Source organism: Pteropus vampyrus, unplaced genomic scaffold (genome assembly GCF_000151845.1).
Source record: "Pteropus vampyrus isolate Shadow unplaced genomic scaffold, Pvam_2.0 Scaffold1, whole genome shotgun sequence".
Classification (NCBI taxonomy): Eukaryota; Metazoa; Chordata; class Mammalia; order Chiroptera; family Pteropodidae; genus Pteropus; species Pteropus vampyrus.
Window position 1 is genome coordinate 22,189,348 of NW_011888782.1, and position 17,717 is coordinate 22,207,064.

A 17,717-nucleotide genomic window follows, 5' to 3' on the forward strand; every position below is an offset into this window, starting at 1 on the left:
TCTAGAGTTTCACTGCGCCCAGGCCGACTGCCGTCCTTAAAAGATGTAATGCCCCTGCTTCCTCCTCAAGTCACCACAAACCCGAAGGGAGACCCAAGTTTCAAACCGCAGTCCCGTCTGGGACTTCCGAATCTGAGCCCCGCTGTCTGGATCTCTCCCGCGATACGAACGCTCCGTATCGCACACTCCTCTAACTCTGGAGGATTCTGGAGCAGAGGGCAGAGGAGAGGAGTGGAGACGTGTGTGTCTGTGTGTGCGCAGTTGATTGCATTAGCGCGACACTGCCGTGGGCTGGCAGCTGTGTGAAAAGCCCTGTTACCTGCTTTAAGTTTTCGGAGTTGGGAGAGGGCTGGATGTGGCAATTCCGCGGCCTCGTTGGAAGGGTGCTCTGTTTGACTACGGGGCCGCCCGACAGATGAGCTACCTCCACTCCCTCCAAAAAAAAGAGCAGGGAAACTCAAACTTTCTTTTTCCCGTAGGAAATAAATTGTGCATCGGGATGCTCCATTCACTTTCAAGCCGAGGTACTGGGTTGCTCTTGTGAACTAACTAAGTGCCATCTGCCGAGGGAGGGCAGGACTGTCTCCCCTACGGTGCCTCATTTACATAAAAGCAGTGGAAGTTTAAGTCTGAGAGCGGAGGAGGGGTCTGAGCAAACAAAATGTTTCCTTCAGGCTCTAATTCGAATTTAATACTGTAGCTAGGTTTCTTTCAAGGGAAACTAATCACTACAGAGCTGGGAATATATCAGTGGTTTGCAAACACCCATCTTTGCAACCAGTGCCCATCACTTGATATTTTGAAGGGCCCCCCCAGGGAAATGCAAAGAGGAGATGTAGCCTCTGTCACACACAGGAATGTATTTTTGGCAACCATTCCCCTCCTTCGCAAGGGCACTCCTTTAATTTGAAGTCATCTTTTTTATTTTTCGTGGGATACTTATTTTCTTTTAACGATTTGAAGTGGTAGCAGGGGATAGTTTTTCATTTTTGGCAAAATAAAAAATTTGGCAATCCGATATAAATTTTCCCTTTTTCTGTTTGTTCTTAATATTCTGTGAAATCCAAAAATTAGGAACTGCTAAAAGAGATGACTAAATTCTCTTACAGCTTGACATTCTGTGATTCTAATAAAAGCTCAAATATTTTCAGTTGCAAAGATTTTTTTCAATACATTTTCCATTTGCATTGTGATTTCTGTTTTTCAAAGTTAGTATAGATCCTCACAATGATCTCCATTTTGTGGGCGGGCCCAAGAGGGCGAAGTGACTTGTCCACTCTTCTTGTCAACGGACCTCAAGGCTTTTTGGTCCAATGTCCTTTGTCCTGTATGACACAGCTTCGGTAGAGAAAAAGCATTGAGCCATGGTGAAATATTTCCAAACCCTCAGAGTTCTCTTTTCTTCTGATGTTGCCTTATTGCTCAGCCAGTCCCCTGTGGATGAGCAGAATGGTGATACAGCAAGCCCATCAGCTGGTCTTCAGACTTGGTCACCTCTTTCTTATGCCCTGTTGCTTCTCAAGGTTAGAAGGGGCTTATTCACAACATGAGTGAATTCTCTTAGTTTCCCAGTGGTCCTCAGACAACTTTAAACATAGTTTGAAACAGTTTTTCTTTTCTTTTCCTGCCCTTTTTTTTTCTTGAAGCCCTGCAGGTACTTTCTCAGGAGTTTTTCTGTCTTGCTACTAGGAACATGATTTGAAAGAAAAACCTTCACTACCCAGTGAAAGAAAGAAATGACCTGCAGAGCCATGCCTGCTTGGGTGTCCCTAGACCATTAGCCAAGTTGTCTGTCAGTTGCTATCACCATACTTTCTGTGCTTAATTCAGCAGGAAACAGACTTTTAATTTAAGGGGGCTCATTTCAAACAAGTTTGTGACGGGTCCCTGGGTTATCTCATTATGCCGTGGCCAAGAGCCTCTGGACAGGACTCTGAAACTGGTCTTCCCACAGAACCAAGGAAGGGTTTCTCTGGGGTGAGGCTCTTGCTCTAAGGAGGGGGAAGCATGGTATTAATCCTACTATAGGACTGGAGTCCTGTTTGCTATCATAGTATTTTTTGTTTTTAATGTTCTTTTAGTGATACCCTGCATATTAGAATGCTCTAAATCTTAAGAGCCCTTTAGTCTATTTAGTGGACTCCTGTTGGCAGCACTCTCCCCGCTGACCTCCACCACATTTTCCATGGTCTATGATGGATGGGGCTGTTGGAATTAGGCTGTGGGTTTGCAGCTCTCTTCAGGTAACCAGACATAGGTTTAGAAATGACGGGACAATGAAATGTAACCTGGGGCTTGGTTTGTGGACTGCTGTTTACCCTGGGTATTTACATTTTGGCTCCATCATCCTTGAATTAGGGGGCTTTTTATAAAGGGGATTGAGGCAGAAGAGGGCAGGGTCTAATTAGCTCTAATTAGTATTCCTCTCCTGCTTGTTCTCCATGCTTATTTAGCTACTGAGGCAACAGAGAATTAAAATATCTAAGTAGTTGGCAAAAGGCCCTTTGTGCCTGCCTGCCCTGGTAACTACTTTTTCTTCTTCAGCTGGTTCATGGAAATATTCTGAGAAGTTTTAATGATATCGGCAATGTGAGACAATTACACAGTACTTAAATAATAGTGTCCTTTCACGTGGCAGTATGCAGCTGGGTTAATGGGATAGGGTCTCTTTTCACAGGTATTTTCATGTGGCTGGGGCTGAGGGCTTTGAAAAGCCCCAGCTATGGTTTGTTTTCTTTCTTTCCAGCTGGAATGAGATTAATGACCTTTATAAATGTAAAGGAACACTAACTAACTATAGGCATCCATTTACTTGTGAGGCTGCTTCTTTCGTTGAATGTAGAGTTTGATTCCTGGGCCACACAGTGAAAAGTTTGCTCCAAGACAGGCCTTGACACATCCACAGTGGCAGGTGTTTGGAGGGGTGCTGTAGTGTGGGTGCCCTCTCACTGGATTTTCTCCCTCAACTCCACCCGAGTTTTTCAGAGACAGTTGCTTGTCTCTTGTAGAGCTGAGGCTTTTACTTATTCTCGACTCTCATTCAGAGTGATCCTGTTAAGGCTCAAATCTGATCATGTCACTCTGCTTAAAACCCTCCAATTGCTTCTAAAAGTCATGACAGTGTCCTGCCAGGTTCTCCATAAACTTTCCCTCCTCTTACTCTCCAATTTCTCCGACTTTGTTTTTCTTACCACTTCCCCTCACACACTTCCCTCCAGCAACTGGACTCTCCTTGCAGTTTCTAGCACGCCTCCCGTGCTGCTGCGGGCCCTTCCCTCTACCTGTAGTACTCTATTCCCTGCTTCTGCATGTCTGGCTTCCTCTGCCACCTGCCTTTTCTGTCCTTTCCTACTCAGCCAAGTTTCCCCCGGACACTCTCAACTAAAGCTGCAACCTCTGCCCTACCTTCTTCCTACCTCCTTTCCTGCCTTGATTTTTCTCCTTAGCACTCATCACCATCTAATGTACTTACTTACTTTGTGTATTGCCCTTCTCCCCAAATGAATGTCTCCCTCAACCAGGATCTGAGCTCCCTGAGACAGGGAGATTTGTTGGTTTATTCATCTTTGTGCCTAGAATGATGTTTAGGATCATATTCATATTCGTTGAATGACTAGATGAACATAAGTCTTGGTGATGTGTGTGTATGTGTGTGCGTGTGGTTTGTCCCATCCTCACCTCCTTGCTGCCTCCTACAACTAGTTTTGAGGTCAGGGACTTTAAGAAGAAACATTCTCAGGGAAAGAGAACCCACTTGAATGTGTCGAGATTTTTCTGAGCTAGAATCTATGAGAGAGACCATTTAGTCCACCCCCTGAATTGTTTTCATGAAAATGCTGAGGCCGAAAGGTTAAGTGACTTGCCCAAGGTCGTGTAGCCGGTCAGTGACAGAGCAAGTACTTGAATCTTTTATGCCCAGAGTATCCTCTCCTCATCCCATAATTCCAGCTCCAATGTCCCTTCCTCTGTGAAGGCTTCTCTGCATCCTTTCAAGTGGAGGAGAACGGGCCTCTCCTTCCCTTGGCTCGTAGTGCATTCTGTTTGACTGGGGCTGGAGGGGCCTGCCTCACCTGCTACACGGCAAATTGCCCAGGTCTTAATTACCTTTAGGTGTCTGATACTAACCACACTGGTTGGTACTTAGTTGATTTTTCTCCACCTCACCTTTATGGTTTCAATGGCATAAAAACAAACAAATAAAACAAAACAAAACAAAAAAACCAAACTTTTAAAAATTGTAAACAGTTTTAGATTTACAGAAAAATTGAGACTATAGTACAGATGCCCTATTCCCACTTCCAGTTTTGCCTATTATTAACATCTTATGTTGGTATGGTTACAATTAATAAACCACATCGACATGTTATTATTACTAAAGACCATATTTTATTCAGATTTCCTTAGTTTTTACCTAATGTCTTTTTTTCCGTTCTAAGATCCTATCAAGGGTACCACATTACACTGAGTCGTCAAGTATCCTTAGGATCCTCTTGGCCGTGACATTTTCTGTCTTTCCTTGATTTTGATGACCTTGACAGTTTTGAGGAGATATTTTGTAGACTGTCCCTCTACTTAGATTTGTCTGATGTTTTTCCTCTTGATTAGGGTAGAGTTATGGGTTTTTGGAGGAAGATCATAGAAGTAATCAATTGCCTTTTTAAAAATTAATTTTAAAGTAGGTAATATATAATTTTTAAAAAGCATTAGTGAGAAAGTTCATCCATTATTGCCCATCAGTCCAGGATATTGCCCTGATACCGTCCCCCCACCCCCTGCACAGATTGTCCCTGGTAAGTTTCTTATGTGTCCACAGTGTTTTCTATAAATATATCACAGATATCCCTCCCCCATTCTTATTGAAAGGTGGTTCTAAACTATAGCACTAAACTACACTGTTCTGCACATTGCCTTTTATTTTTAACTTAGCAGTATATCAGGGTGCACTTCATATCAGTATACAGGGAGCATGCACATTCTTTTTTAAAAGCTGCATGCTATTCCATTATATGAATTGATGTTTTAAAAAACAAGTCATCAAATATTAGGGGGTAGGGGGAGGGTGAAGTGGGTAAAGGTATCAAATATATGGTAGCTGAAGGAAACTGGACTTTGGGTGGTAAACACACAATAGAATATACAGATGTCAAACTATAATGTACACCTGAAAATTATATAATTGTATTAACCAGTATCACCCCAATAAACTTAATTTAAAAAGAAAAAAGTCGTATCTGTAAAGCTGACATTGTTGGGTGTTCTGCAGAAGTCTGATGTTCAGAAAAGCCGTCTAAGATGTGACCCGACTGAGATCCTTCCTATTTACATTTCATGGTAACAGCTTTAGACCAACGACTATTTAGTTGCCTGATTCTGTACTGGAAATAATTTACCTATTGTGTGACAACCGGCAAACGTGGTTCATGGGAAGAAACACTCTAGTACCTTACCACCTTTATTTCACTTTTCAATAAGAATAATGAAATGTTTTTATTTTCTGTTATCTTAAAAACAATGACTAAAATGTAATTCAGAACTGTATTTTTCTAGCCTGGCTTGGCACTCGTATCATGAAGGCGATGGCACAGACATTAACAGTTCCAAATATCATGATTTATTCATTGTTCATGTGCTTCCTTGAGTGGGTGTACACCCTCTATACCCATTATGCTTTTCCCACCATTCCAAATGAATGTCTTCTCTCTCCTTGCCAGTAGAGCCATATCGGCTCAGTTCTCCCTTCTGTTATTACCCACCTGAATGTTTTGGATCGGGAAATTTCAACTTCTGGATATGTCTTTCAGGAGATGTTGTCTGACCTTGGACACGTAGGGTGGACAGAAGTGGGGAGAGGCAGAATGGAGGAAGTTGAGCCCTATTGTAGGAATCTTTGGAGGGCCTGGCTTGAACTGCATGGGGCTGGAGGGGGAAGGCAGGAAGGGTTGGATTGAGACAAACATTTCATACACCTTGACAGAGTGATCGGCTACACATGGTGGGTGCCTGCATATGATTGATGAAAAGATGGGTGAGTCAATGAGTTTCGGAAGGAGAACATATTTTTAGATTATGGTTTGCAGTAAACCCCCAGCTTCAGAGTCATTAAGGGCTACAGGAAGTTGAATTGGGAATAGTCACCATGCAAATAGCAACTAAGAAAAGATTCGTGGTCATCTGGACTGCCAACGCCTATTTCCATGACCTAGACACAACACTCGTGACATTTGTGAACTCCAGCCGTTTAGCTTTTTATTCATTGCTTCCTTCCTTTCGAAATGCTATTGGTGCCGAGTGAGTCATCTAGCCAAATCAAAACTCTCTGAAATATTAATAGGTGGAGAGAGGAGAGATGCCAAAGGCAGTAACTCTGGCACTGTGACACATGTCACCACACAGCCAATGCCACTGGTCCCTGGCGTGCTTATCTGCTACCTAGTACCTGGCAGGCTGTGACCTCCCAGGGAAGAGGGCCTGGGTCATTCATCTCTGTATCTCTAGCATCCTCTACCCTAGTGCTTGGCATGCTTAGTGCCAGTTTTCTTGAATTTGAATTTGTCCAAGCAGCAGCCTAGTTTTAGAGTTTATTGTACTTTGAGTATGATAAACTACTTTACTATTGCATATGAATGTGTACTAATAAATAGAAACAGTTAGCAATGTAGTCTGATGAATATTTTACAGTTGTTCAGTATGTTTTTATACCAGATGTCTGCCACATCCTTTGAGCCTCTTCAGTGTTATGTCCAAGGTCTTTTAGGTTGGCAAAGCGGAAGACTAGAGCCCAGTTTGATCTGGGCCAGAACTGAGAGCTCTTATTGCCCTGAGCCCAAGACCCCCCCACCCAAGTTCCCAGAGCTCAGTGAAGAGGCCCTGCTAATTAGAAAGTGGTATTTGTGAATTTATGTGGATTTGAGCAGAAATGTAAATGAGACATCCAACCTCAAGTTCCTTTCTGACTGAAGGCCTGTTGGAGGTCTCCAGAGGCCCCTGGAGCTCACTGGTCAGGTGGCCCTGAGTCTGGGATGGTGTGGGGACCACCACCTGATTTGGGCACTTGCTGGCCAGCACCCCTTCTGACCTCTTTCTTGTAGACTGGGCTCCTTGTTTAAAGTCACTTACTTTCATTTTCCTCCTCTTCTATAAAATGAAGTGACTCGACTAGCTCATCTTAAAACATTTTTAGCTCCCAGGTTCTGTAGTTTCATGCTTTTACGGAAGTGATTTTATACATCAAAACAAACGATACACCACAAGGGCTGAGTTTGTATTTGAGGAGGTTGAGGAGAGTGGGAGGAAAGTCACGTTCATTCTAGATTTGATTTTTCCTCCTTAGATAATGTTTTCTGACAGGTAAGGGGATTTGACAGAAAAATGGAACTGGCTTTTTAAAATTCTTTTTATGTATGCATTCTCTTTTTTAAAGGCCTAAGTGCCTATTTAAAAGTAACTACAAAGCAGGAGACAGAAAGGCTCAACTTCTGGGTGAGCTGGATTCTAAGACTTTCTTGGTCAGTGTTTAGCCCTGGGATGGGCTCTTCCTGCCTAAATGAAGTTAGGCCCAGTGGTTGGTCCCAGCTCGTTTCTCCTGAAAAATGTGTTCTGAGTCCAGCATTGTACCCAGAGTCCTGCTGCAGGCCTGGCAGTGAGATGGTGTCTGGGTAATGCCTGCACTGGGTCCCCCAGCTCTGTGGGTGGGAGGCAGGGATCCCACCCAACAGGGTGATGGCTGGTGGGAATGAGGGGCCCAGGGGTCTCTAGCTGGTGAAAACTTGTTCATATCCTCAAAGCCACCACCCTTCCTTTCTCCCCAGCAGCTAAGGTCCTGTCAGTTTTTCCTTCCTTCTATTCCATCTACCATTCTTATCTCTCTAGTGTCCCTTGGGGTGATACAGTGTAGTTTCCTGTGTCACCCAGTTTCTGTGGGTTTTTATTGCTAATGACAAAGGAAAAGCAGGGAATTAAAATGAGCAATTAAAGAAGTGTTAGAGTTTCAAAATGCCTCACAGTAAATGCTATGGTGTTTAGCGGAGATAGAGAACAAGCTCCATCCACCTCCCAATGTTTTCTCCTCCACTCTCCCTTTTTTTATCTTTTTGACGTTTTTTCCCCTCTCAAGGTCTGAGTCCTTCTTCCTAGGACTGGTGGGCCTCTGTTTTCCTTATTCCATCCATCCAGTGTGCCTCTAGGCAACAACCAGGAGAGACCAGTGAGTCTGTTAGTGTTGTGGGGGACCAAACAGTCATTTTCATTCAGAGAAAATCAACAAGTTCTGCTCTTAGTCAAAACAAGTCTGTGCTAATGTTTCAAAGAGGAAGGAAAAGAAAGGGGTAAGTTTCACCAAGGGTACCTGTGCTGCTAGTGGAATAGGGTACAGGTGGGTAGGAGGTGGGAGTGTGGGGTGGGGTCGGGGGAGGAGAGGGAACAATGCATTTAACATTTACAGTACTGTAGAGCCTGCCTCAAGAGACCCCTCCTCAGATTAATGGGAGGGAGGACTGGCCCCTCGTTTGAGATAAGTACCTTTTACAACAATAAAAAAATTTCCTTCTAATCATAGTTTCTGATTTTTTTAAAAGTCAAAGATGGGTTTTGAATTCGATCAAATGTGTCTTCATTACCTACAGAGGTGATGACACGGTTTTTCTTATTTGACCAGCTAGTAGATTTTTGAATTAATGGATTTTCTTGATCTTAATCCAGCATTGTATTCCTGGGCTACATTCTTTTTCTAAGGGCTGTGCTGACTTCTTTCAGTACATTGCTGATTCAGTGCGATAGTACCTGATTTAGGGTTTTCTTTTCTTATGCCTGCAGGAGACCAATCTATTCTTTTTTCTAGCCTTTTCTGTGTTGTTATTATTATTTTTTTGTCATTTTGGCTGGACTAAGTGTAAAGGAGCCTTGTTCCGCCTCAGTGAGGGAGAGCCTGCTCTATTAGGGAAGGGAGTGGAAATCCAAATGGATCCAGCAAAAGAAACAGGAGTTAACACAAGTGTGCCATGCTCGGTGGGTGCTTAAAAAACCATCAGTGTTTAGTTTCGGCCCATGAGCCTTAACCTGCAATTAGCACTGAGGCCTATACCCTTCAGCCTTACTGAAGCCCCCTATTAAAAAAGGAAGTGACTCCTCCCCCCACTCCATTCAAAGGCCTCATTAATAAGGTTTATGGCCAGGAACTAATTGGTGCATCTTTATCTTGCTTTGAAGGTCTTAACATATGCACTCGTGGAAGTGCCACCTCTTGTGAAGAATGTCTGCTAATCCACCCCAAATGTGCCTGGTGCTCCAAAGAGGTATGTGGGCGGGGGAGGGGAGGAAGAAGAAGGAATGCCGTGGGGGTGGGGGGTGGGCTACAACTCAGCACACAAGTTGACTGTACAGAAAATGTATACAGATTCTGCAAGCTGCCTCGTCCTCTTTTTTCCAGAGCGATCAGAAAAGCAACATTTTTATAACATGATAGGTTAAATTGGGTTTCTAGATAGTGGTGAAAGTTTTAATCCTGTTTTAGAGAAACAAGGCCTTCCTTCCCTTTTGTGGGGAAACCCCTTTATGACAGTTTTCTGCTATTTAGTCAGAGACCTGAGCTTGTGAAGTGAGTTTGTTGCATAACAATTCAAAACATGCCTGGGTGGGTGGCCTGTTGGTGGATGCTGGTCATCTTAGTGTGGTTTATTTGAGGATGAAGATCAGGAACTGGCCTTTATGGAATAATTTTATTTAAAAATAATGGCTGCTTTTCTTCAAGACCTATAGGAAGGACTGTAAGTTTGGGGTGGTGGTAGGCAGATTGCTAGCATTAAACCAATACAAGTATCAAGCTCGGTGGGCTAATTGGGGAAGGATTAATTTTTAAACTTCCCGTCTTGAAGGAAATTTCTGGGTCAATTTTCTAAACTGTCATTAGATCCATGGGGCATGAACTGTTCTTACACTAGCACACCATTAAGGTTGTTTTTGAAAGAACCCAAACTTGCCGTTTTGGACTGGCTCAACTTCTGCAAATCAGTGTGTGGTGCTTGTCAGGAGGACCAAGAGATGGCCCCTGGAGGCCAGTTTTCTTTGCCGTGATCCATCCTCAGAAGACTAGGGAGTTCTTTAGCCTACGATGGCTAAAAATGATCATGGAGGCACCCCTACTAGATATCACACATTTTGTACATAGTACCTCTAACCTTCACAACAGCTGTCAGGTGGGTGATAATATACCTGTTTTTGATGAAAAGTCAAGGCTCAGAGAGGTAAAGTGACTGTTTCCAGGCTTCACGGTGTTCCAGAGCTAGGGTTTGAGTCTGGCTTCTTGGACTTCTGAGCCTGAGCCCTTTCGTCTAGGCTACAGTGCCTCTTACATACGACTGCTCTGGAATTTCTTCTACTAGAGTAAGACTATGACACAAGGACTCAGAGAGGAATCTTCCCAGTATGTAAACCCTTCACTGATTTGTGCTTAATTAATGCCTTTATTATAAATGTTCTTTAAAACCTTTCACTGGTTCCCTATGACCTGCAGGACAAACCCAAGTTCCTCGGCCCCTGCTTGCCCCTCACCATCGTCCCTTGCCCCCCGTCCCCCGTACTTGAGCCGGAAGGGACTACCTGACGACTCCCAGAGAGCCCTGACCCATGAACCCCTCCTGGCTTTCCCTGCGAGGCTCCTTTTGGTGGCCTCCTGGCATTCCCCTCCTTCTCCTGAGCAACTCCTTGCCTTCCAGTTCTCAGCAATCAGTTCAAGCCTCATTTAGTCTATGAAGACTTTCATGGTTTTCCCCCAGACACATCTGTCCATCTGTCTATCCACCCATCTATCTATTTGTCTGTACATGTGTCCATCCACTTCATGTGAGAATGTAAGTTCTTTCCACCAGAATGTTAGGGCAGGAGTTTTATCTGTATTCTTCACTGCTGTATCCCCGGCACTCAGAATGGTGCCTGGCATACAGGAGTTGCTCGGTAAACATTGATTGAAAGAGTTTGTTGGATGACTCTTTATTGCACGTCTGCATACGCAGGCCATGACCACTTCCTTGTCCCCTCATACTCTGTATTCTTTAAATAGCAATTATAACCTCTTACTCTGTTCATTCATTTTCATGCCTGTAACCAACTAAATCATCATCTCCTCGAGAACCTAAACTCTGTCTTATTCATCCTGGTATCTCTAGATCTAGCCAAGAATCTGGCAGAAAGTCCTATTTGATAAAAGAAGCCTGCTAAAAAGTCATGGAGTTAAAAAACTGAAGTCGAAATCCCAGTTTTGCCATGATTTACTCTCGGTTTCTTAATATGTAAAACGAATAAGACAATTCCCACCCTCCAGAGTTATTGAGTATAAAATGAGATGGGTGCATGAAAGGGCGCATGGATAGGACTCCTAATTAACTGAGCCTCCTGAATGACTGAATGAGAGTCATCCAGCAGACCCCTGTTGTCATCGCTGAGTATTTCCTAGTGAAATGTGGACGAGCAGTGGGATCTGGATACCAGGATCAGTGGTCTACTTTAGGTTTCTTCCTTTCTTGCATGAGTACTTCCGCGAGCCTGATGTCCTGATATTGACAATGAATGACAGTGTTTCGAGGAGCATATCATTGTCCCAGCCCATATCCGGGTTCCCGCTCTAGCCTTCTGTGCTTAGACGGAGCCCCATTCTTGGCTGAAGAACTTCCTATGATACCTGCACTGGAATACAACTTCCCATCCTCACTGAGAGTTAACTTTCCGCAGGGTCTGAGTGTGTTTCAGGGAGCTGGGTCTGGAGAGTTCCAGAATGGCTTTGATCAACTCCTGCCCCTTAGCAGGACAGAGTACGTGTGGCTGAGTACCTTCCTAACCTTACATCCTGGGACATCATCTGCCAAGAGCATACGATGTGTCTGTATATTGAGGGTTCGGACCAAGTGGACAGCCACGGAAGGCCAGGTCCCTAACCATTGAGTTCTTGTGGATTCTGATCTGTGGGCGCTTCGTCGCCGCATACCACCATGGATTAATCCTAGCACACATTCCACTGGGGCTCCCCTGCTCTAGATCCCACAATAACTTCCTTATTTCACTTGAGCGGGAGGTGGGGACTCCTTACATTTAGCACCTTTTGTAACCTAATTCCACCTCCTCTAATCAGTCTGTCCTCCCATTACTTATTTCCCACACGTATTGAGTTTGGGTCAGCCGGCGTCTTCGTTGTGTCCCGCCCAGCACCACGTGCTGCTTCTCCCTACCCATGCCTGCTGAACGGCCCCATGAACCTTGCTCTCTCCTCTCCGTTTTCTAACTGTAGTTTACCTGGCGGTTTCAGACACCCTCTGGCTTCAAGACCAGAGTGCCAGACTCTCCCATACTTTGAGATGAGGATGTGTAAGGGACTGCCTGCCATCACCTGTCTGCACTGCGCACCTCAGCCCGTCCTTTGTCCTTTGTGACTCTCATCCTCAGGCTTTTCTAAACAGCCTTGGCCTCTGCTTCTCGGCCAGCTTGGACACGTAGGGTGCTGTATGTGCTGCACAGCACAAAACAGCAAACTCAGGCAGCTCGTTGTCTGTTTTGTTCATTTTTTAAAGTGGAAATTTGCTCTAAGATAGTAAGTTTCACAACTCAGCTAGCCGTAAAGAGGAATGTGCAGGGAAGAATGTGTATGGATTCTTTTACGGCAAGGCCTTGGGGCAGCCTATATTATTTCCACCCACATTTTCCTGTCTAAAAGCCAGTCACATCACTATGCCTAAGTGCAATGAGAACTGAGAGACTTAATCTAGCTGTGTGCCCAGGAAGAAAGGGAGGGTGAGTTTTGTGGACCAGCAGCTTGTGCTGGCAGCAGAGAGGCCAGTGTGCCTTGCAAGAGGACAGTGGTTGAGGAGAAGTGGGCAGTGCTGAGCAACCTGTGTTCCCTGTGGGACAGAAAGCAGGGCTGGTGGGAGCAGGAGGAGGCAAAGGCAGGCCAGGAAATTGTGCTTAGGGCTGCATTAGTGGGGAGGCTGTAGGGTATGAAAGTGAATTGCCTTGACTCTATGTGGCTATGGGCAGTACAGGCTGCTGAGAAGCTGAAAGGAGAAGACCAGGTAGACAGGGCTGTCCTGTGGAAGCCAAAATCTCTCAGGGAGAATAGGAAGGTCTGTGGCATTTTGGATGGGTGGAAATAGGGCCAGGCATGGAAGAAGACTAGGGAAGCCTAGGCTAAGTTGAAGGGTCTTTGCCTTGGAGGTGGACGTGGAGAAGTGGGAATGAAGGGATCAGTAGGACAGGAGGCAGGAATGTGAGAAAGGAGATAAATTAGAGGCTAAGAAGCGAGATGGGCCAACCCGACCTTCTGGGAAATTGTGGTGGCAGGGAAAGTAGAGGAGACATTACCTATATTTTCCTTTGAGCTGGGAAGAAATTAAAAAAAAAAAAGAGCATTTACTCCAGCTCACAATACAATACGGATTCCCTGAGAGGACATCTTTTGTGGTCATGAAAAGAATAATCTTGGCCTATTGTAGATGCTTTTATCCAATGCATTAAGTGACTAAAAGCTGACAGAAGGATCTCTCTGTCCCCAGGCAGGAAGTACACGTGGTAGTGTGTGGCTGGTGCACAGATTTAGGGTTGCATCACTTACCTTCTCTCCTTCCTCCCCTCTCCCCAAATTCACAAGGACTCTGCCAAGCCAGAGCTGCAGCCTCGGCAGGTTACAGGGCCTAACTCAGCCATATCCCAGGAGAAAGGCCAGCCTTGGAGGGCAGCCATCTCCCCACCTGTGCCCTCTTCTATGCCAGGCTTCCTGCCTGTTTACCAGTTTGCATCTTCGTTCCAGAGATTGGGCCTGTCTGCCTCCTTTCCTACTTGGGTTCCTCTTCTCCTGGGGCCTGCAGTTTCAAACAAACAAAAATTTGTCTCTCCCTCAAAACAACCACTCACATCATTTTAGTTTTAGCCTTTAGCAACAGCAGTAAGGCTTGTCCACAGATAACGTAATGACGGGGGTGGCATAGGCAGACAAACTTGCGCTGGCGGAGATGCCTGACTGCTGTGCTGAGAGCCAGCTGAGCTCTGGCCTTCCCTGCAGGGAAAGAGATTTTGATGAACAAAGTGTGGAGGAATTAGGTGTTACAACGTTAAAACAAACAGCCTCATTATATCCTCGGCAATAAGGGATGGAGGGAGTAGAGAGGGGCAGGTTATAGAGAAAGTGCAAACGCCAGTGTTGCAACAAATTAAAAGGATCTAAATTTGGAACACCTCCCTTTTTTATATTATTACCACATAGTAACTAAAAGCCATAAAAGATGTGTCCAAGTTCCTGTTCTCATTCTGTTGCTTCTCTTGGTAACTTGCCTGCAATGCAGTTACCCTTTATGAGTCCTTTGGACGGTTGATGACTGTGTTTCTGGAGACTGTGGACAAATGCTTCCTTCACGAACTGAAACTCTTCCAGTGTGGAGCACTAGGAGCATAGCACGCAGTTGAGCTGTGCCCCATCAGAAGCCCATCCTGAAGCTAGTTTTCATTTTTCCATGTTGAGATACAAGTTCCCTCCCTTTCCATACCCATTTTTATGCATCAAGAGGACATTGATCCTCCAAGTTTGATAGGTGTCAGGAAAATCTCTGCATTTGGGGCAGCAAGGAAATATAGTTGATCCTTGATCAGCACGGGGTTAGGGGTGCCAATCTCACTCACAGTCAAAACTCCGCATATAACTTTTAACTCCCCCAAAACTTAACTACTAATACCCCACTGTTGACTGGAAGCCTTAGCAATAACATAGTCAGTTAACATATATTTTATATGTTATATGTAATATATGCTGTATTCTTACAATAAAGTAAGCTAGAAAGTAGAAAATGTTATTAAGAAAATCATAAGGAAGAGAAAAAATATATATAGTATTTATTGAAAAAAAAATCCACGCATAAGTGGACCTGTGCAGTTCAAACCTGTGTTGTTTGAGAGTCAATTGTACTAAATTCAGAGGGATGGAATCTGTGGACATAGAGTTAGTTTCCTGCCGTGAAATTCAGCAGCAGCCTCGGCTGAGATGGGAGGCAGATGATACAAGGAACACTGAACTTGGGTCCAAGAAGCTGAAGACAGATGAATTTATACTTCTCAAGTGAACTTAGGCATGAATTCAGGCATATGGGCCTCTGATTCCTCACCCACAGTATGGAGGGGCTGGCACCAGATGATACATCCAAGGTCTCTTCCCCTTAGAACTTGCTATATTCCGATACCTGGCAGAGGTTTGGGTGTCAGGTGTCTGGAATCTGAAGGCTCTTAGCACATCAGATGTCAGGATGTCATTCATGTCAGGAGGATTCTCTCAATTATAAGTCTTCCTTTTCTCCAAGGGGTTGTAGTTTGGGGCAACTGCACTCATTGAATTTGGAGCTTGGAAATGTAAGTATTGAGACATTGTCTTTATAATATTTGTTTATCTGGAAGGTCATAATCATCACAAGATATGCTCCTGGTCTCTGTGGTTTTGGTTTCTTCTCTTTAAATATGCATATGTCTTTTTTTTTTTTTTAATTAAAATACCTAGAAGGAAGCTCAGGGGAATAGAGGAGAAGTTCTTGGGCTTGTGAAGTTAACACCTCCTTTGGGGTCTGCAGCACTCTGTCCTTTTGGGGGGCAGTGAAACCTATGGCTAGAAATTAGCCATGGCTACTTTCAGATTCCATGTCAGGGACTTTAGACTATTGTGGGGATCCAACTATTGAGGTAACTGCCTTACTCTTAAAAGGTTCTTTAGACCTGCCATGGCCCAGAGGTGCCTCAACTAGTCTCTTTGAGGTCCTAAAGCTCTGGAACGATGACAAGATTTGATATATAGGTAAAAATGTCTCAAAGGCTGTCAAGCACATCAATAAAATCATTGCACCTGCCCCAAGTAGCAAGAAACTAAATTTTATGAAATAGGATTTTGACAAACTGATGCTAGGGATGAATGGCACGGAGACTAAATCTAAATTTGGTGTACACGCCATAATAGGGTGTCCCTATGCTGTCTATAAGGCTGAAGATGCTGAGAAGGGGGCTTCCTGAACTGTCACACTGCTGACTTGATTGGCACTTCTGAAGTCATCCTGTAAGTTGCAGTTTTAATGTGGTCGGTGGTAGTTCTCACACCGGCAACTCGGTGACAATGCAGAAGTGGTCCTCCCTGCTGATGCAGCAGACTTCAGGGAAGCCATGTCTGTTGGAGCTGAGGTTTAGCACAAGCTGGAAGAATGGTATTAAGAAGAAATAGGGAAAGCTGCTACCAATGAGGGGAATGAAGAGGGCTTTGCTCCTAACATCCTAGAGATTAAGTAAGCCTCAGAGCTTCTAAAGCATGCAATTGTGAAAGCCAGCTACACAAATAAGATTGTAATTGACACAGATGTGGCTGCCTCTGAGTTCTTCAGGTCTGGGAGGTATGACTTGGACTTTAAGTCTCCTGATGACCCCAGCAGGTACATCTTTCCTGACTAGCAAGTGACCCTGTACATGTCCTCCATTAAGGACTGGTAGTGCTCTTAAAAATCCCTTCAAGCAGGATGACCAGGAAGGTCCAGGCAATAGGGAATGATCTTGAGGACTAACCCAAAAGCAAATGGCTGAGGCTGTGGATGAGTCATGTAACTGCCTTCTGCCTAGAGCAAAGCAGATTGGCTCTGTGACCTAGTCTCTTCCAGAGTGTAAGCTGTTCCAGACCAGTGGGAGGGGTGTCAGGCATTCCCATCACTCTGGGTAGGCTGAAGATGCTTTCCTTGCTGACCTGGTGGTAGGCATCCACATTGGATTGTTCCAGACAGGTATACCTCAGCAATCAGAATTGGGTCAAAGATGATTAGCTCCTCAGAATTTGGAGGAGCTGTCAGCAAGGCCCGGGGTGTCAGCAAGAAGTTCAGAAATTCCCTAGCTAAGTAAGCTCTGAGCAGGCAAGCCCCTGAGCCCTTCCAACTCTAGACAGTTAATGAGACCTCTGCTTCAGACATCTCAGGACAGCAGACTGACACCTGCAGGGCCCTTAGGACATTTACTCCGCTTTCCCTTATCCCTGTGCTTTTTTACTTCTTTTTTAGAGTTGCTTCATCAGAGCCAAACTTGACCACTTGGAAAATTTCCAGTTATGGAAACTCGAGCTTTGAAATCTTGTATAATTTTAAGGATAATCATTTTAAGCTAGAATAATCTTAGTTCTCACCTTGTTTCACAAGCATCTGTGGAGCCACTTAAATTTACGATGCAGTCTCTGAGGTTTTAACAAGCAAGATCTTCAAGGGTTCAGTATACAAAATAAAAAAAAAAATCAGTCATAAAAATACACACACACACGCACACACACACAACTATCACAGAGGCCCAGAACAACACATCTGATTTTACTTATTTAAAAATACTACAAAGTCTTCTTGAGCTCTTGGTCTTGTGTCTTGCAAAGACTCTAACAGATATTGTCTAGTCTTGGGGCATCCTTGACCATGATGAAGAGCGAGTCTCTCTGTGTTTGTGCCTCTGCCAGCAGTCTGGCGTCTAACACAGTGGTCAAGGGACACCCGACTCATCCAGGGCTTCCTGGCAAATTGTTGCAAGGGGCAGAGGCAGGTCAGTGTCCTAACTCCTCCAGCCCTTATGAGGATTATCCAGTATAGCATGGGCATCCAACCAGCTAGAGGAGGTGAACTTAGTTTTCACAGCCATGAAAGGGTGCTCAGAGAGAATCCTGGATTTGCTTTGCCATTGAAAAATTCCATTAC

The 17,717-nt window shown here is 44.5% G+C and overlaps 1 protein-coding gene and 1 pseudogene across 1 annotated transcript in view; both read left to right on the top strand.

The window, feature by feature from the left end:
* Positions 1-17,717, top strand: part of ITGB5 (integrin subunit beta 5) — a 115,526-nt gene that overhangs the window by 1,135 nt on the left and 96,674 nt on the right. The window contains exon 2 of the mRNA XM_011368299.2: positions 9,205-9,290. Within this exon, the coding sequence (XP_011366601.1) occupies positions 9,205-9,290 (86 nt within the window). The remainder of the gene's footprint in view (positions 1-9,204; positions 9,291-17,717) is intronic.
* LOC105288424 lies at positions 15,895-16,902 on the top strand (annotated as a pseudogene).